The sequence below is a fragment of the Podarcis bocagei genome (genome assembly GCF_964188305.1).
Source record: "Podarcis bocagei genome assembly, chromosome: 4".
In the NCBI taxonomy this organism is placed as follows: domain Eukaryota; kingdom Metazoa; phylum Chordata; class Lepidosauria; order Squamata; family Lacertidae; genus Podarcis; species Podarcis bocagei.
In genome coordinates this window covers 49928529-49946739 of record NC_138128.1, presented here as the reverse complement: position 1 = coordinate 49946739, position 18211 = coordinate 49928529, and the positions used below count along the sequence as shown (strand labels likewise).

At 45.1% G+C, this 18211-nt stretch overlaps 1 protein-coding gene across 1 annotated transcript in view; it reads left to right on the top strand.

Annotated features, from left to right (window-relative positions):
- Positions 1–16426, top strand: part of XPNPEP1 (X-prolyl aminopeptidase 1) — a 36277-nt gene extending 19851 nt beyond the window's left edge. The window contains exons 10-21 of the mRNA XM_081192016.1: positions 183–393; positions 1691–1780; positions 2046–2096; positions 2977–3035; positions 4543–4620; positions 5758–5829; positions 8864–8924; positions 10600–10669; positions 11810–11983; positions 13331–13407; positions 14347–14445; positions 15121–16426. Coding sequence (XP_081048142.1) covers positions 183–393; positions 1691–1780; positions 2046–2096; positions 2977–3035; positions 4543–4620; positions 5758–5829; positions 8864–8924; positions 10600–10669; positions 11810–11983; positions 13331–13407; positions 14347–14445; positions 15121–15249 — 1171 coding nt within the window. The 3' untranslated portion in view covers positions 15250–16426. The remainder of the gene's footprint in view (positions 1–182; positions 394–1690; positions 1781–2045; positions 2097–2976; positions 3036–4542; positions 4621–5757; positions 5830–8863; positions 8925–10599; positions 10670–11809; positions 11984–13330; positions 13408–14346; positions 14446–15120) is intronic.
- Positions 16427–18211: the final 1785 nt, after the last annotated feature.

Here is an 18211-nt window from a genome sequence, read left to right as displayed (position 1 = left end):
TCAGGATTGTTGTGGGGATTGAATGAGGAGGCGGAGAACCATGTACGACACCTTGATCTCTTTAGCAAAAAGCTGAGATGCAAATGCTATAAATAAAAGGTTCAGTCATTCACTCTTTATTTAATTGTGTTTCCCGCAAGGCTCAGGCTGCTTTTCTCTATCTCTCCAATATATTCCTCTAGGTTGTTCATTGACGGCGATCGCATGTCCGACCCAGGCGTGAGAGAGCATCTGTTGCTGGACTCTGCTCAGGACCCTGAGTTCAGCATCCAAGTGCTGCCGTACGACTCCATCCTGACCGTTCTGAAGTCCATCTGCGACACCCTTTCTCCCCACGAGAAAGTTTGGCTCAGTGACAAAGCCAGCTATGCCCTGACCCAGGCCATCCCCAAGGTCTGTAGGCTTTGGCAAGGCAGCAAATTCCTCTCACCCCCCCAGCTCAGGTCTGCCGCTATGCACTTCCACTCGGGGCGGATGCTTCCAAGCTTCCTTCCGGGGGGCTGTTGCAGGCCTCTTGTCCTCTGCTGCAACGTTGCTTTGAAACCCAAGCCAAGCTCTCCATGGGTTGCTTACAACCCCTGTGGCAGGAGGAAATGACTAACTCATTAAAAGAATTTATCTGAAAGAGTGTCAGATTAGAATAAGGCAGGGATTTGGGGAAAAAAAATTGGCCCTGGAGCAAAAAACTACTTTTGCAGATTGGGCTGGAGAGGAATAAAGAGGTTTTGTTCTCATCGTTTTGTTGGGGGACGACGACACAGCAGCCTCTTCTGGCTTTCTTTGGGGAGGCTGTGACAAAATGCACCGTGAGACTTACTGTTATCCCATGTGAGGCATTTTTCTTCTTCACCTGTATGTAGAACATGAATATAGAAACCTCCATTAGCTAGAGCAGTGGTAGCTCTTGTGGTGCCTTCAGATGGCGTTGGACTCCAACTCCCCTCATCCCTGGCCATTGGCCATGGTGGTGGGGGTGCATGGGAGTTGGAGTCCAGCCACACGTAGAAGGCACTCCACTGGCTACCCTGGGCTGCAGGAGCATGCCTTCTGTTTGAAATGGGCTCTCCTTTTTCTTTACTAACACAGAGTGCAAGAAGATTCTAAGGTACTTTTAGTTCAGTATCCCATGTATATGGCAGTGTTTTGGCACAGTCCGCAATGTTCTTTGAGACCAGACTTCACCCTGCTTCCTGCTCAGCTCATAAAGTGGCTTGCACAGAGCTGGAGACTTTCCAGAGAGAACTATATGCAGAGGTGTGTCTGTTTCATGGAACCATAGAATTGTAGAGGGACCTCACTGATCATTTAGTCCAGCCCCCTGCAATGCAGGAATCCTGTCTAAATACATAGATCCATGGAATTGTAGACTTCAGATGGACCATCTCCTGAAGGGCTTAGAACAGTCCGAGCAGAATCGAGGGGAAATGACTGGAAAAGGTGCAGGAAAGGGCATGCAAAATGATCTGGTGGTCCCTTGTAAGGAAAGGCTACACTTTGCCTTTCATGCAGACAGAAGATGATAAAGGATGCTCTTGGCCTGCATGCATCCTTTCTGTCTGGTCCCTGAGGCTTGGAAGGATACGAAGATGTAGCTAGCCCACTTCAGCTTAGTCTTAGTGGCCAGAGAACTCCAGGGCCAGCAGGCAGTTTGGGCTCCTTGCCAAATTGTATCTTTTCCTTTTGGTCTTAGGATCACCGCTACCTCACCCCCTACACTCCCATATGCATTGCAAAAGCTGTGAAGAATGCAGCGGAGTCAGAAGGCATGAGGAGAGCTCACGTAAGTGATCTGCCCAGTTTAGTGGCTCTTTTCTGTTTCAGAGCTGCAAATTATTAATTCTACTGAACTCTGCAATAGTTTTTGCAGAGTGCGGAGTGAAGTGTAGAAGTTTCTGCTTGGAAGTAGAAAAGTCGTCTTTTTGCTACTGCCTACTAATATATTTCTTCCATTAAAATGTTTGGGGCCAGTTTTTCAGTGGGTTATTCCATACAGGTGTATTTCATTAATCCCTTTACCTTGTTTCTTCTTCTCCCTTTATTAACAGATTAAGGATGCTGTGGCCTTGTGTGAGTTATTTAACTGGCTGGAGAAGGAGGTATGGTTTTTTAGATTTTTACTGAGAGAAGACTGTTACTGTATAATAGAAGATTGCATGAATATAAGCTTTAGTATTGCTCATGGTAACTACTGATTACAATGGCCTAGAGGGAGGGAGAAAGCCACTGAGACTTGTAGGGACTGTGAGGGCTGTTCATATTTACACCTTGAGAGGAAATGATGACTTTTGGAGACTGTTTTTGCTTGCCTTGTGTGATCAAAAGAGGAACGGTAAACGATTGGCTTGCATACAGGAGAAAAATCATGGCAGAGATTGCCATAGTGGAATGTTACTGGAAAGCATCAAATTCTCTTCTTTTTTATATATGCTATATTAGTTTTCTCACAATGGCCATGTTCAGATATTACACTAAACTATGGTGCTTGGCACTACGTGAATGGGCCTGCGTTAACCTTGGATTCAAACACTTCCCCCTCACCCTGCTTTTCCAGTGCAGCCACATGGAGGGAATCAGAAGCTTTTGCTGCTGTTTGCCACCAATCACAGCTTAGTGGAATGTCCAAACTCAAACAAACTGTGTCTAGTCTTAACCATGGTTTATTGAAAGAAGTCAACTTAGGAAATCAAACTATAAAGCTGGTTTCAATATAGCATAGTTAAGATTAGCCACACTTTTAAGTTTTCCAATGTAACACTAATATTCAATAGCTGTAGTCTACTGACGAGAAAGTACTGTTGGTTTAGCCACTGCTAATGTCGTTGAGCCCTGATATTGATGCCCAAGGATAGCATGGAGGGGTGGGGAGTCAACAGTGGCCTCTAAAGGAAAAGAGAGGGTGACTGGGCAAGATCCCATGAAAGCTACAACATGCTGTGTTTCCATTGTTGTTTACCAGGCTGCCATCTTTTCTATTAGGTTCCCAAAGGGAATATTACTGAAATAACAGCAGCAGACAAAGCAGAGGAGTTCCGTAGGTAAGAAGAAAGACAGATGTGGGCAATCTCTGGGTCATTATAGTCACTGAAGTTTTATATAGACTTTGGGGAAAACAGGGTCCATTTGTTTTATTGGGAGGCTGCGGAAAGAAGGGGTCCGACTTCCAAGGCAGGCAGTTTAAAGAAGAGCAAACCTTTAGGAGCATAAGAGCATCGGAAGAGCCTGCTGGCTCAACCTCACAGTGACTAGCTAGAGAACTTTGAGGAAAGCCACAAGCAGGACCTGAGCAAAAGACACTCTCTTCGCCCTCAGTTTTCAGCACCTGGCATTCACAGGTGTGGCTGACTCCTGGAGGCAGAGCATGATCCTTCATTAATTTGCCCAACCTTCTTGTAAAGCCATCCAAGATCGTGGATGCTACTGCCTCCTGTGGGAGTTTAGCTATGTGCTGCATGAAGAAGTACAGTGGTACCTTGGGTTACATACACTTCAGGTTACAGACTCTGCTCACCCAGAAATAGTACCTCGGGTTAAGAACTTTGCTTCAGGATGAGAACAGAAATCGTGCAGCGGTGGCACGGCAGCAGCAGGAGGCCCCATTAGCTAAAGTGGTGCTTCAGGTTAAGAACAGTTTCAGGTTAAGAACGGACCTCCAGAACAAATTAAGTACTTAACCTGAGGTACCACTGTACTTTCATTTGCCTGTCCTGAATCTTCCAACATTTGGCTTGATTGGATGTCCACAAATTGTTTTGAGAGAGGGTCCATGTCCTGCATAATTTCATGTCTTCTCCTTGTTTGTCTTGCCTGGTTTCATACCTCTGTCTTAAACAAGCTCAGAACAAGATTGTGCTGTTCTTGGCCTTCAGGCTTATTCATCACATAGAATACAGTGCATGTCATTTTGGGCAAACAAAGTCAACCCTGTATCTAAGACCAGATTGGCAAACTTGGCTAGGGAGTCTGCTGTGCATGATGTGGGGAAAGTACACTAACTCAGTATGTTTCAGTACTCCAGCTGATACTTTTTTGGATGAACTAAGCAGCGGGTATAGAGCAAGCTCTGGTTTGAGATCATCACTAGTTCCAGTTCCCAACCTTCTTTTTTTGGGTGGTAAAATAGGACGCATCTTTATAACACGTCTTCACACCATTGGTCCATCTAGCGCCATATTGTCTATACAGAACTGCAGTGTGTCTCCAAGTTTTTAGAGGGCATTCCCAACCTTACCTGCAGATGCTGGGATTGAACCTGGGACCTCCTGCAGGAAGAGTATATCCTCTACCACTGAGCTACAGCCCTTCCCCATACTTTAGGTTTGATATTCATTGTCTTGCTAGAACAACTTGAGCAAGTTTTGGCCCAAATGGTTAATTGAGACAAATTGCAGGAAGACTCACCAGGCTGATCATGAATGATGAAATCTCAATGAAGGGCAATGGCAGAAGATGAAAACCTTTGTTCTCATCCTTTGAGAGGCAGGATGTCTCCTTTCTCTAGAAGTTCTAAATGACCTTTGCTCATGAAATTTCTCTTTTTTCCAGCCAGCAAGAGAACTTTGTCGACTTGAGCTTTGCTACGATTTCAAGTACAGGCCCAAACGGTGCTATAATTCACTACAAGTAAGTAAGAGCAACAGAGTCCTTGCACTGGACACTTCACTACATAGTTGGAAGAACCTAGAGCACCATCATGCTAGTGTATCGCTGTTTAGTTTAGATTAGGAAATGTTCGCTACTGTTAATCTTCAAGTTGGCTTCTATGACCAAATCTTTTCTCCAGGATCCCATTGCACTTGGTGTGGTCCCCATGCTTTCTGAGGCTTAACAGAACTTCAGGGAATCACGTCAGTTGATGTTATTTTCCGTCTAGTGATATAAAGAGAGTTTGTGGTTGAAGCAGCAGAACAATGTATCTTGTTCCGTAACCATCTACTGTGGATGTCCAAATTGTTTTCAGGCGGTTGGCTTCATGAAGATCGGTTGTCCCTGTTTGGCTAGCTTCCTGTTTTTTTCAAAGTTACTAATGAGAGAGTTTGAGGGGTGGAGTCATTGTGGAGGGCTGAGGTTATTTGCTGCTGCAGAATGCAGAAACTAGAGGATTTTCGCTTGTCCTTTACAAGTTTCTCAGGGATTGCATGATGTTGAGGCTGGAAGCGTGTTTTTTTTTAAAGGAAAAAATCTTGACATCCACTGATTCAGTGAAAAAATTAACCTTGTCCCAAAGTGCAGCTTTCAGTGCAAAAACTGATAACTGTGCAGAATTTAGCACAACCCTAGTTGAAATAATGGTTGAATGAAGTGCAAATACATGCAAATACTTTACTTTATAATTTTATTTAAAGTGTTGTAATATTTCTTGGTGGCTCATAGACCTGTCTCCTGTTAGCTGTAGAATTTTCAATAGAGAATCATGTGATCAACAAGTAGGTGTAGATAACAAGCTCTTCCAGCCTTCTGATTGTCATTGTGAATGTGCTTCCACCACCAAATATTGTGATGCTATACAGCCTCCTATATAATTTAGAATAGTAAACACATGCTGTACAATGCTGAAGATGCCCTCAGACACATGATGCTGACCTAAATGGGCAGCTGATTTGATCTAACAGTCCATGAAAATTTACTAAGGACAAATACACTCAGCCCAGAGTTCATAATTTAATTGTATAATTGAAGGAAGAACTTGTAATTCAGTCTGTTTTCACTTGCTGGTTTCAATGAAAAGGTGAGACAAATCATTTTTCTTTTCTTGAATAGGCCTACACCTGAGACAAATAGGACTTTGTCTATGAATGAAATCTACCTCCTGGATTCTGGGGCTCAGTACAGGTAAATGAAGCTTATAGGCTAATTCACATTGGTGAACCTACACTAAATCAAATCCCACCTCAGATATAGATTTGGTATGGAAAAAGACACAGCCTTATACTATACTTGTTTAAGATAAACACCATGGAGAAAATATGAGTCATAGCAATATTATTCTGGCAAGTTGGGGGCTGTGCTGAAAATTATTTTGTTCAGCAAGGAATGGAGCGGCACTGATCTGTGGATGGAAATTGCTTCATTAGAACTGGGATGGGGAACGCTCGAGATGGCGCTCGAGATGTTGTTGGACTACAAATCCCATTATCCTTAACCATTGGCCATGCTGGCTGATGGTAAGTGGAGTCCCATAGCACCTGAAGGGTCACAGGTTTTCCCTTCCTGGCTTAGAGGCTTGGCGTTTTTGTTTTTCTGAAATTTTAATGGCCCCCTGAATGGGAACTATGTGGATAAAACTTGTACAATGAGCGCCTTCTTCTCAGGCAGCCTAATTATCGGCTTCCTCGGTGCCACATTGTGAAGCAGCCACTTGAATATAATGAGTTATGCATCCATGACATTCTCTAGGCTGTGGGGCAGCAGGGCTGAACTGGCTGATGTTGCAAAGTTAACTCGAGTGTTTTAAAAGTCATGTGCTAGGGCGGAGTGCCTGGAGAGAGACTTTGCAGAAATCCCCCCCGCCAGGGGGAAGTTCTCAGGGTCCTGCTTAACTCCTGTTAATGTCAACAGAGGTTGTGGAAGAGCAGTTACGTGTGGATTGTGCTCTTTATTTTCAAAAGTATGGATAATTTGGGAATTCTCAGAGAGATACAGATCCCTTGACTTGTACAATGAGCGCCTTCTTCTCAGGCAGCCTAATTATCGGCTTCCTCGGTGCCACATTGTGAAGCAGCCACTTGAATATAATGAGTTATGCATCCATGACATTCTCTAGGCTGTGGGGCAGCAGGGCTGAACTGGCTGATGTTGCAAAGTTAACTCGAGTGTTTTAAAAGTCATGTGCTAGGGCGGAGTGCCTGGAGAGAGACTTTGCAGAAATCCCCCCCGCCAGGGGGAAGTTCTCAGGGTCCTGCTTAACTCCTGTTAATGTCAACAGAGGTTGTGGAAGAGCAGTTACGTGTGGATTGTGCTCTTTATTTTCAAAAGTATGGATAATTTGGGAATTCTCAGAGAGATACAGATCCCTTGACTTCTTTTCAACACGGTACATCTAGTTAAATTAGATGCTTGAGCAAAGCTCCATGACCTGTAGGACCATAGAGATGAAGGAGGCTTCCTTGGTCAGCGATCCCAACCCATTAGATAGAATTTCTTGATGAACTTGAAAACCTACTTTGCACCGGGTCCGTCTAATGAAATTAAGTGTGCATTGCACTTTCTGAACTCCCATTTTTCAGACTCTTAAGGATTTCCCACTGTACCTGCCTTTTTCTTTTCTTCCCCATTTTTTAAAAAGTGCCGCTTAACACCTAGCCTGCAGAAGAAGTTCTGGAGAACTTGAAATATTTGCTCACTCCTCTGGGACAGGGTAGAGGAGTTATGCAGGGGTCCTGATAGCTTCCAACAACCCATGGATCAATAGAAATCCTGCTTGACTGGCTTTAAATACTTCCCCAAGCACTGCTCACATGCTCTCCAACTCGCTTTCCCTAGTGCTGTCCTCGGAAGGTTGATTTTTGTTCTTTTGTGCTTCATGCACAGAGCTGCAGGATGCACATTTTGCCCTGATTTTTACTGGTTTGGCAGGATTTATTTCCCCTGTTTTTGTTGGTTTGAGGTAAGGAAGTGTGTCCTGCTTTTCTCATCCTCTGAAACATGCCCCACAGTACCAAATTATGTATCATTTATGAAACATAGCATCCCAGAGCCTTGAGTTGCATCCAGTGGCTTCAGTTTGTACGCTGGCAGAGTTAGCCGGGGGGGGGAGGGGGGCAGAGGTCGTTTAGTACAATCTCTTGTGCTGGAGCCAAATCCTTTGTACCTCAGCTTTCCGAACAGCTTGCCCTGTGCAGAGACAACAATGCAGATGGTTATCCAGATTGGAATGTTCCATAAGCAGAGAGCGGGAGGAACCAGCGGACACCAGGGCCGGGATAGCTGGAGGGATAACAGAATAGATTTGTTGGAAGAGAGTTCATTTCCTCTGAGCTACAGTTACAGATTCCGCTTGACATCTCTCCAGTGGCCTTGCAGTCTGTGAAAGCTTACTTGAGCATGCATTAACTAGAGAAAAGTTGGGATAGGGCTGGAGCCAGCTTCTAGAAGTTGCTCCTTTTAAAAAATAGCATAACTAAACAGATTATACTTTGAGGTGTGGCAGAAGACACCTGGATGTCCATTGGCTAGCTGAGACCTTATCTCAGGAGTGCGGGAGAAACCATCTGCTTTGGGGGTCTCTAATTGGGAGATCTCTTGCTAGCAGGTTTGGAAGGTCACAGCTGCCATGACCAATTACCCGTCTTGTTATTCCACGCTCTGTAGGCATACCTTGTCCTTCTCCTGCCCAGTGAACTTCTGCCAGTTGATTGCTATTTCTGCACTTTAGATTCTAGTAAGAAGGACGAGGCCCACAGAATATCTTCCTTGTGTGAGCTGATTAGTGGGCAATGGTCTCCTGGCATTTCCATGAGGAAATCTTGACCTGTTTCATAGCCTATTTTGATGCGACTCAGCAAGACCAGCAATGCCCATTCTTGTTACAGCTGAGCCTTACCCACTGCAGAACACTTGGAAGAAGCTCACAAAATTTTGCACTAGGCTGGCTATAGAATAAAGTATATTCTTGCCTTTTCCGGGAAGTGCCATAGCTCAGTGTTAGAGCATCTGCTTTGCCTGCAGAAGATACCAGTTTCAATCCCCAGCATATATACAGGCAAGACAGGGAAAGACCCCTGCCTGAAACCCTTGGGAGTTGTTGCCAGTCAGTGTAGACATCACTGAACTAGATGGACCAATGGTCAGACTCGGTATAACGCAACAGCCTATGCCTCCACCTTTCCCTTTGGATAGTTAGAATATGTTTTTCTCTTTTTGGAAGGGATGGAACTACAGATGTGACAAGGACAATGCATTTTGGCACCCCAACAGCTTATGAAAAGGTATGCAAGAATTCGGTTTTCATCGTTGATTTCCCCAAAGGGGTTGACTTAGGCAATTTTAGATACAATAAGCACTGTAGGTTCGTATGTGTGCAGATTTCACTTACTACAATGGACCATGAGATGATCAAGTAGCTCTGCTTGACACCAAACCACCCCTGAAAGTCAAGAGTGGCCTTATTGTCCCCGGGCACCTGCAGCAACTCTCCCTCTTTATGGGTCCTGGTTTCATTCAGTGGCGTAGCGTGGGGGGTGCCAAGGGTGCCGGCCGCACCGGGCGCAACATCTGGGGGGGGGGGGCGCGAGTCCAGAGGGAAGGGACAAGTTCCTTCCTCCGCCGGGCTCCCCGCAGCCACCGCCAGCCTTGCGCCCTAGCGCGCGCGCGCCCCCCTCCGCCGCTGCGGCTGCGCTCCACTCACTGCTTGCAGGAGGAGCAGCCGCTGCAGCAGCGCCGGCGCCGACGCCGCCACCGACGCCTGGCCGGCACGGGCAGCCTCCGCACCCCGACGCGCCGCCGGGCCTCGCCGCGCCCTGCGCTCCCCAAAAACCTCCGAGAGGAAGCCGGTGGGCGGGCGAGGCCCGGCTAAGCCTCTCGCCAGCGGGTTAAGGGGCTTTCGGTTTTAAAAGGATTAGCTTGGGAAGGGGCGGGGGGGAGGCTGCTCGCCGGCAAGCGCCTGCTCCGCGTTTCCAAAGGCGCTCGCCATCCGAGGGACACGGAGCGCTTGCAAGGGACGGGCTCCGTGGAGCAGGTTAGGAAGAGATCCCTTCCCTGGCAGGCCACCGGCTTCGCCAGCTGTTTCCCATTCACGATCAGGAGGAACTTCAGGCTGCTTTCAGCTTTGGTAGAGGGAATCTAAGCAAGGGGATGGAGCCGGTGCCCTGAGGAAAGGCGGCAGCATTGGGTTTGTTTTTAGTTTAGAGAAAAGGCAAGCAAGAGGCGACAGGAGAGAAGCCTGCAAAACTAAGGCATGGCAAGGAGAGAGTGGACAGAGAGGAAAGTTTTTATCCCTCTCTCTGTACAATATAACTCGTGGGCATCCAGTGAAGCTGAACGTTGGAACAGTGGCGTAGCGTGGGGGGTGCCAAGGGTGCCGGCCGCACCGGGTGCAACATGGGGGGGGGGCGCGCTCGCACTCGGGTGCTAAAATCCACGGGTTAGGGGGCGCAAATTACTTGCCTTGCCCCGGGTGCTGACAACCCACGCTACGCCACTGGTTTCATTCCCACCCTCACCCCCCGTTGTATCTATCCATCGAGAACCTTTTGGATATTCAGTTTTGTGGCATTTTTTTTTCATAATCAAAACCACCTGAATATTTATAGAAGCAGTGTTTTCTCCAAAAGGGATGGGGTGGGGCAGATGTTCTGGATGCCAATGTGTACAAGAGCCAATTAAAACATCTGGGGTGTAGTCCACATGTAAGCTGAACATCCAAGCTCTGATCACTGCTAGAAATTGGCCTTTATTTCACCCCTCCCTCCCTGCACACACACACATCTTAGGGAGATGAGATATACACTGGTCGCTTTTACTATCAAACTGAGCTGCTGCTTCAAATATATTGGCAGACCCCAGTCCAGAATTCTTTATGCACTTGTTCTAGGTTGCAAGTGACTCGTGGGCCAGGCCTTCCAATGGCTTCTGTTTTGTTCATCGTCTTCCCTTTCCTTCCAGGAGTGTTTTACCTATGTGCTGAAGGGTCACATAGCTGTCAGCGCAGCCATATTCCCCAACGGGACCAAAGGTTGGTCAGTTTCCCTTTCCTCTTCCTCAGCTGCAGTGGCACTCGGAATCAGATTTGTGTTTTCTCTGTTATCTAGTCATCAGGCCTTCACGAGGGAAGGGCTTAACAATGTGGAAGTACATACCCCTATAAAAGTAACTTAGGATGAATAGAATTGCCACAGACGCAGATAAAGCATATATACAAACTAAAGAAACTTAAAACTAAAATTGAATATTTCCCTTGCAAATCACAACAATTCCCCTTTAAAAATGGGGTTCCGGTTTTAGCACGTTAAGTAAAATAAAATTGACACCTGAAATTTAAGCCTGAATAAAATTATATGGAACCTGAATATAAGAGTGTTAAGAAACTTAGAACATAGGAAGTCGCCTTCTTTCTATTGAGTCAGACCATTGGTCCATTCAGTTCAGTATTGTCTGCTCTGACTGGCTGGCAGCTGTCTAGGATTCCAGGCAGATTTCTCTCCCAGCCCTGCCTGAGGATGTGGGGGGACCCCTGGCACACACTGCCAATATTCAAGCCCTGAGCTATGGCCTGTTTCCCCTCAATTTACAATTCTGAAACTCTCAGGCAAGACACAACATTATCCCTTTTAAAAAATGAATAAATTCTGCAAGATTGCAGATAAAAGGGGTATCTGTATTGTTCCCTCAGCACAGTACAGAAAAGGAAAGGACACGATTATCTACACATCACACAATGGAAACAGAACGTGTGGTCAATTGCTTTATCTGAGAAACTAACTAAAAGAGTACATGCCCCAATGATGCGACTGATACAGATGATTTTGCTGAAATATGGCATCCCTTTATAAAGTATCCAAATGAACTCTCTAATGACTAGCATCCACTATATATGCATATAGATTTATGGGGAAATTTGTTGTATGAATTAGTTTTTGTTCTGGGGGAGTGGGAAACCAATTGTTTGGATAATATTATGGTCATGCTTACATCCTGTTTCCAAAGCTGGTTTTTTTTTAAAAAAAATCATAGTATATAAAGGACAGTATAAAATTGTATGCACATCTTTTTCAACCTGCAAGTTCAGGATATGGCCGCCAGAAATAAGGCTGCTTGCTTTCTGCTCAGCTTGTTAATATATTGTGGACCTGCAACTTCCTTTTGTGTCTTGTAGGTCACCTCCTGGACTCCTTTGCACGCTCTGCACTGTGGGACCAAGGCTTAGATTACCTGCATGGCACAGGACACGGAGTTGGGGCTTTCCTAAATGTCCATGAAGGTCCATGTGGCATTAGCTACAAAACCTTTGCAGATGAACCTCTGGAAGCCGGGATGATTGTTTCTGATGGTAATCAATTTATTCCCATTGACTCATGACTCTTGTTACATGAACTAGTGTCTTCTGCCTCTTTGGCTTTTAATATAAGAATTTCATGTGATCCTCTTGGCTCTCTATGTTGTTGTTTCTGGGAAAGAATGGGAGGGTGGTACCTCTCCAGTCCTTAAATATCAACAGTGATTCTATTAATACTTAGCATTTATATTGTGCTTGCAAGTGTCCAAATATATTTGAATCACAGACTCACAGACACCCCCCTCCTGGTAAGCATCAGTAACTTCATGATGAAATGAGAAAGAAACAGTTAAACAAACAAGAAATTAGATCCACTTTGAGGAGGAAGGAAGTCTATTAGAATAGAATAACAATCGAAAATAGGGTAACATAAGTCCGTGTGTAAGAGCTTTCAGCTTTATGGTTATTTGTTTGTCCTTTGTTTTGTGTTTTCTTTTTAGTTTTTTTCTTAAGTATCATGTGTTTATGTGGTGTAATAAAAAGTTAATAAAAAGCATAATAAAATAAAATAAATAATGTAACTCCATCTCCAAGAAGCTGCTGCTCTGAACTACTCTTGCTTCATTTTATAGATGAGAGCCTGAGAAATGGTGCCTGGGCTCACCTAGCAGTGAGTGAGATTTGAGGCAGGGATGTCCCTTAGCTGTTACAGCAGCAATTTGTCAGCCCAGGATGTATGCATTAAGGTCTGATTTTGCTGGCACAAGCGTTCAGTAGATTTGGTGCACATTATCTCTTGTCTGCCATGTGAATTTTGTGGGGTTTTCAGGCAACATTGCTGTTCAAGGGCCTTGGTTCTGCCCCTGCATTAAAAAAATCACCCATCCTGGTTTCCTTTCTTACGGTTCTGGTATTTTCACCCCAATTGTTGCCTCACCAATGCAGCTTCTGTGATCAAGCCACAGAAGAAGCCTTTACAGTGGTACCTTGAGTTACAAACGCCTCAGGTTACAAATGCTTCAGGTTACAAACTCCGCTAACCTGGAAGAGTTACCTCGAGTTGAGAACTTTGCCCCAGGATGAGAACAGAAATCGTGTACTGGCAGCGCAGTAGCAGCAAGAGGCCCCATTAGCGAAAGCACGCCTCTAGTTAAGAACAGTTTCAGGTTAAGAATGGACCTCCAGAACGAATTAAGTTCGTAACTAGAGGTACCACTGTACTGCCTTTCTCTATGAAAGGTGTAAATGTGTCTTTGGGTGTGATATGGAAGATTCGTTGAACTCCAAAATCTTCAGGTTGCTTGAACAGAAAAGCTGGGCCTTACTCCCAAGGTTGTTAGGGGGTTTGCCCTTTGGGGAAAATTTTTCTAACAGTGTTCCTGGATAACTTTGTCTCTGCAGAGCCTGGTTATTATGAGGCTGATGCTTTTGGGATCCGAATAGAAAACGTTGTCATTGTCGTTCCTGTTAAAACCAAGGTGAGCGGTTCCTTTGCATGCTTGAGAGGAGCAATGCCTCCTTGCTGTGATTTGTGAGCACAATGTCTTTCCAATGGGGAGTGAACCCACCTTCTTCCAAATGTTGTTGGGCATCATCCCTCACAACTGGCCCTGTTGGCTTGGGCTGATGGCACTTGGAGTCCTCCAGCATCTCAAGGGCTGCAGGTTCCCCACCAATGATTTCAAAGCCACAGCTTTTCCATCCTTGCAGTGCTTGGTTGTTTCTGCCATCCTGGAAGCTGAAACATGACTTTGGAAAGTATCCTTAATCTTCTATTAACTTTCCTAGTTGCTGATGAAAGGGAGTTTTTATGTAGGAATGACAAACGTGAGAGAACATTGGGTTGAAACATGGTGTTTGGCACAAGATGGCCAACCTTCACATTAGGACTGTCAGTGGTGTCCAAATTTTTTCCAAAGAGGGCCAGATTTGATGAACTGAAGGGCTGTGAGGGCCGACCAAAGGGCCAACCTTTTTTTAGGATTGAAGTTGTTGAGCTCTTTTTAGGATTGAAGTTGTTGAGGCTTTTTAAGGATTTTACCCAGGAAATAAACTGCCACAGGGACCAGATTAAACCAACCGGTGGGCCGGATTACACCCCCAAAACGGACTTTAGACATGCATTAGGTTCCTTGACTGAAAACATCTTTATAAAGGTGGTGAGAACAAATCTAAAGTCAGTTTTATGCAGCAGGGACAGTTCTCCAGAGGGATGGATGACATGTCTGGATTTGCTTAGTTAAACTGTCTCAGAATATACCCTTAATGCCACTGTTGTCCAGTTTTCTGTCATCTCATGAGAGTTAGAGGACACCAGAATGGGGAAGGCTGCATTATGGGAAATCTATGATGGTGAGAGGGGCACTTTTACTCAGCTAGAAGCTTTCTCCAATGACTAGGATATTTTACTTCCATAGTATAACTTCAGCAACAGAGGGAGTTTGACGTTTGAGCCTTTGACCCTGGTTCCCATTCAAACCAAAATGATAGACGTTGATTTGCTAACTCCAAAAGAGGTAAGGAAAATAATAACTGTGTTGTAAAACTTGAGACTTTTACTGTGAGGACTTGAAATGCTTGGTTTTCTTCCCCCTCATTTCCAGACAGACCAGGTCTTGATGAAAACCTCCATCTTAGTACTTAGCTGTCTTAGTATTTACAGCCAAACCTGTCGTGGTCTATTGCCAAACCTGACAGGATACTAGTACAAATGGCACCGTGGTTATTTTGAGGATAGAAGGTGGGAAGGGGAACTCCCAGATTGACAAAATTTCAGGAACTGAGTATATATCAGGTGAGGTTGTTTTGTTGTGATGTATTCATAGGTATCTTAAGAGCTGAAATTTAAAGACAAAAACAGAAACATGCTTGCTGGTACTCTTCCTGCCCAGCTTTTCTCTGCGCATCATGGTAGAGGGCATGGCTAGCTGCCTGGAACACTGAACCTTCCACGCTGCAACATTTTGTTGCGAGTTCAGCTTGCCCTCACAGTTGCCTTTGACCCCCCCATCCCTCCAAAAGTGATGCACAAGGGACTATTGTATCCAGCTGCACTTCCCCATAGACATCAGTACACAAAGGGCTGCTCTTCACTTCAACTATTTGAGCTTTTTAGACATATATAATCCCTCCCCCCCTTGCAAGTAGCATTCACAGTGGCTGGAGATCAAGGTGCTCTCCTTTCTTTTTAGTGCGACTGGGTGAACGAGTACCACAGAAAATGCCGAGAGGTGGTCGGGGCAGAGCTCGAGCGACAAGGACGGCAAGAAGCTCTCCGGTGGCTCATTAGGGAAACGGAGCCCATCTCCAAGATGCACTAACAGCAGCGCACATCCTCTTTGTGTGTCTATGTGCGTTTCTGCGAGAAAGTCATTCCTTTTCACAATTGCAAGTGCAGTATTGGTTCAGCTTTACAATAATATACCATGCCTGGGGAGGGAGAGTGAAGTGGGGGGAATGTGAAAACCCTTTCATATCGATCAGGAGAGAACTTGGTGCTGGGGCTGGGTGGGAGTGGATTTTTTTGGGGTGGGGAGGGGATTTCTTTCCTCATGATTCTTTTATTATTATTTTATGATAATGAGCAAAAATAAAGTGGGAGCTATTGAGTCTGTATCTTACGGAGAAGATGGGTCAGTGGAGAACAGCACGAGGTCACTGAAAACTTGCTGAATCACTGGATTCTATTGTTTATGCAACCACCAAGCTTGTGCAGCTGACTGGGAAGTGTGCAACGTGATGCAAGTTAATGGTTGCGATGTCCTGCCAAAGCGCTACAGAGAACAGGGCTATGCATCAGGTGGAGATGCATAGTAAAATGGGTCTGCTGTAGTGGCCTGAGAACAGGTGTTCCCAAGGACCCTGTACTGAAAACTTCCAAAGCCTTGCTTTTCTGCATTTTGCACCTCTCAGAAATGCAGCTCGGAGCAAGTTCACATGTACACAGTGACTGCAGCATCGTGTTATCTCTTGGCTGCTGTGAAGTGCCCCCCCTCCAGCTCAGTCCTGTGCATGTCTACTCTGAAGAAAGTTCCACTGTGCTCAGTGGGTCTTACTTCCAGGTAAATGCACAAAGATTTGCTGCCACAGAAGAGAATGTCCAGATAGTCCTGGCTTACCTTGAGCAAAATTATTTTTCAATGGATGCGGTTGTGTGTCATTGAGCAATAAGTGATGGGGAAAGGTACCTTCTTCTACAAACCAGCCCTGACTTGCAGCGTCTGTAAGTTGCTTCTTGTGATGAAAATTGTTTTGGACACCTGCAGTGTTTAAGCATGCGGTATAAAGCAATGGTAGCCACTTGGGTTTTTGTTTCCCCCCAGCTCTGAGGGTGTGGGCTGGGTGTGACCATTAAGCAAACGTTTAGTGTTGAGGATGGAGAATGTTCAAAAGCAGCCTTGATTGTTTTGAGTGAACCTTTTACACGGCTAGGAACATGTCTTTGCTCTACCTGCAGTCAAAATCTGGAAGTGCCAATAAACATCATATACTTCTTTACTGCTGTGTCCAATTTCACAGATTTCTAAAATCCCACAAATGCACCCTAAATTTCTGCAATGGGAGCAGGTTGTGGACTCTTAGGCATTCCTCCTCCCTTAATTTAATGCAGTCTGATTGAACAATGTGAGAAGCTTTGGAGGCGGGAGTAAGGGCTTTAGTCTTCCTTAGGATCAGAGATCTGAATGTGGGCTGTCTACTCTTTCACTCACGGATTAGAGTGGACACGTAAAAGTTAGATCTATTTTGCTTATTTGTTAACATTGTTAACTCACCGTTCTCCAAAGAACTCTGGCGGTTCTGTCAAGTCCACCCTTCAATCCAAAGATAAACCAGGTAGCTCTTAATATTTCTGCAAAAAAAGTGTTTCAACTGGGAAGTTGTTGCTGAATTGCTCTTGCCTTGGGCCACTGAACAAATATTCAACATCAAAACTCTATTCCATTCCAGCAACGGGGAGTGCCAGGACAGAGCACACCCACACCCACCCACAGGTAAACAGAGGAAACAACTTGCTGCAAAATATTTTTGCATACACAGTTCTTTTCCTTCCATTTTATCTTCACAACAACACTTGAGAGGTTGGCTAGGCTGGGAGAGGAGGACAGGTCCAAGGTTATCCAACCAAATAGGGTCATTGCTGTATGGGGATTTGAACTCGGGCCTCCCTCATCCTATTTAGACATTTTAACCACTGTATCACCTGGGGTCTCTTTCTATATCTATATACCATGCACTTTCTATATCATTGAGCCTGGTCTGAATCTTTAACAGGAGGAATTGCTGCATGGGCACTAAATAATGAAACGATGCTCCTAAAATAATGGCATTCCAGACAAACACTCTTCAAGCAAATCTTTGTTAAGGCTCAGTGTCATTAATTAAAAATGGAACAGGCTCTCACAGTTCTTAAGAAGTTAACAGTGACCTGTCTCTTGCTGTATTTCGTCTGATTTCTGTTCATGCAAATCCTCTTAATTGTCCCTCACGGTGGCAATTTGCTAGTGCGGTTGCCATAGTCAGGCCCATATAGGTTCCTACTAATATTAAAGCACGTCACTCTCTGAGGCAGGAGTTTGATGGAATTAGACTGGGTTTTGCAATACGAACGCAAAGGTGCCACACGATTAAAAGAATCCTTATTAAGAAGTGCTCAGTCATTTTGTGCGAAGAAACAGGCACATCAGGATGAGACAAGACACTCAAAGGCAAATAGGCCTAGTATAAATTTGCAGCGCTCTCAAGTGCTGAGGTGACGATAAAAAAACAATTAATTATTATTATTTTTTGGGGGGGAAACATGGAGTGAAGAACATCCATTCGGCAGCAGAATCAAACCAAGGGTACTATTGAAGAGAGGGCAAAATCTGCCTTCCAATACTGGGATAACCATGGGATGGGGGCAGGATTTCCCCCCTACCTTAAGTTGTCCTCTCCTGCACTTCCTCTACTTCCCCCCACAGATTAGTGTCATTTGCTTCCATATAGGAGATGTGAACTCTCCCCCTGCAGTGACCTAGTGGAAGGAGGCGGCGGCTGTGGTTTCCATTGCAGTGATATCAGACATTGCAGCCTCTTTATGCTGCAGAGACTAATGGGAGCCATTCGTGTGTATAGGAGAAGCAAAGGGTTCAAGGACAAGAAGAACCTCACTTCCCAGAGACCCATCTAGTCCACCATTCTGTTCCCACAGTGGTCAACCAGGTGTTAATAGGCAGTCCACAAGCAGGACAGGAGCACTATAGCACCGTCCTGTTTATGTTCCCCAGAAACAGATTCAGAAGC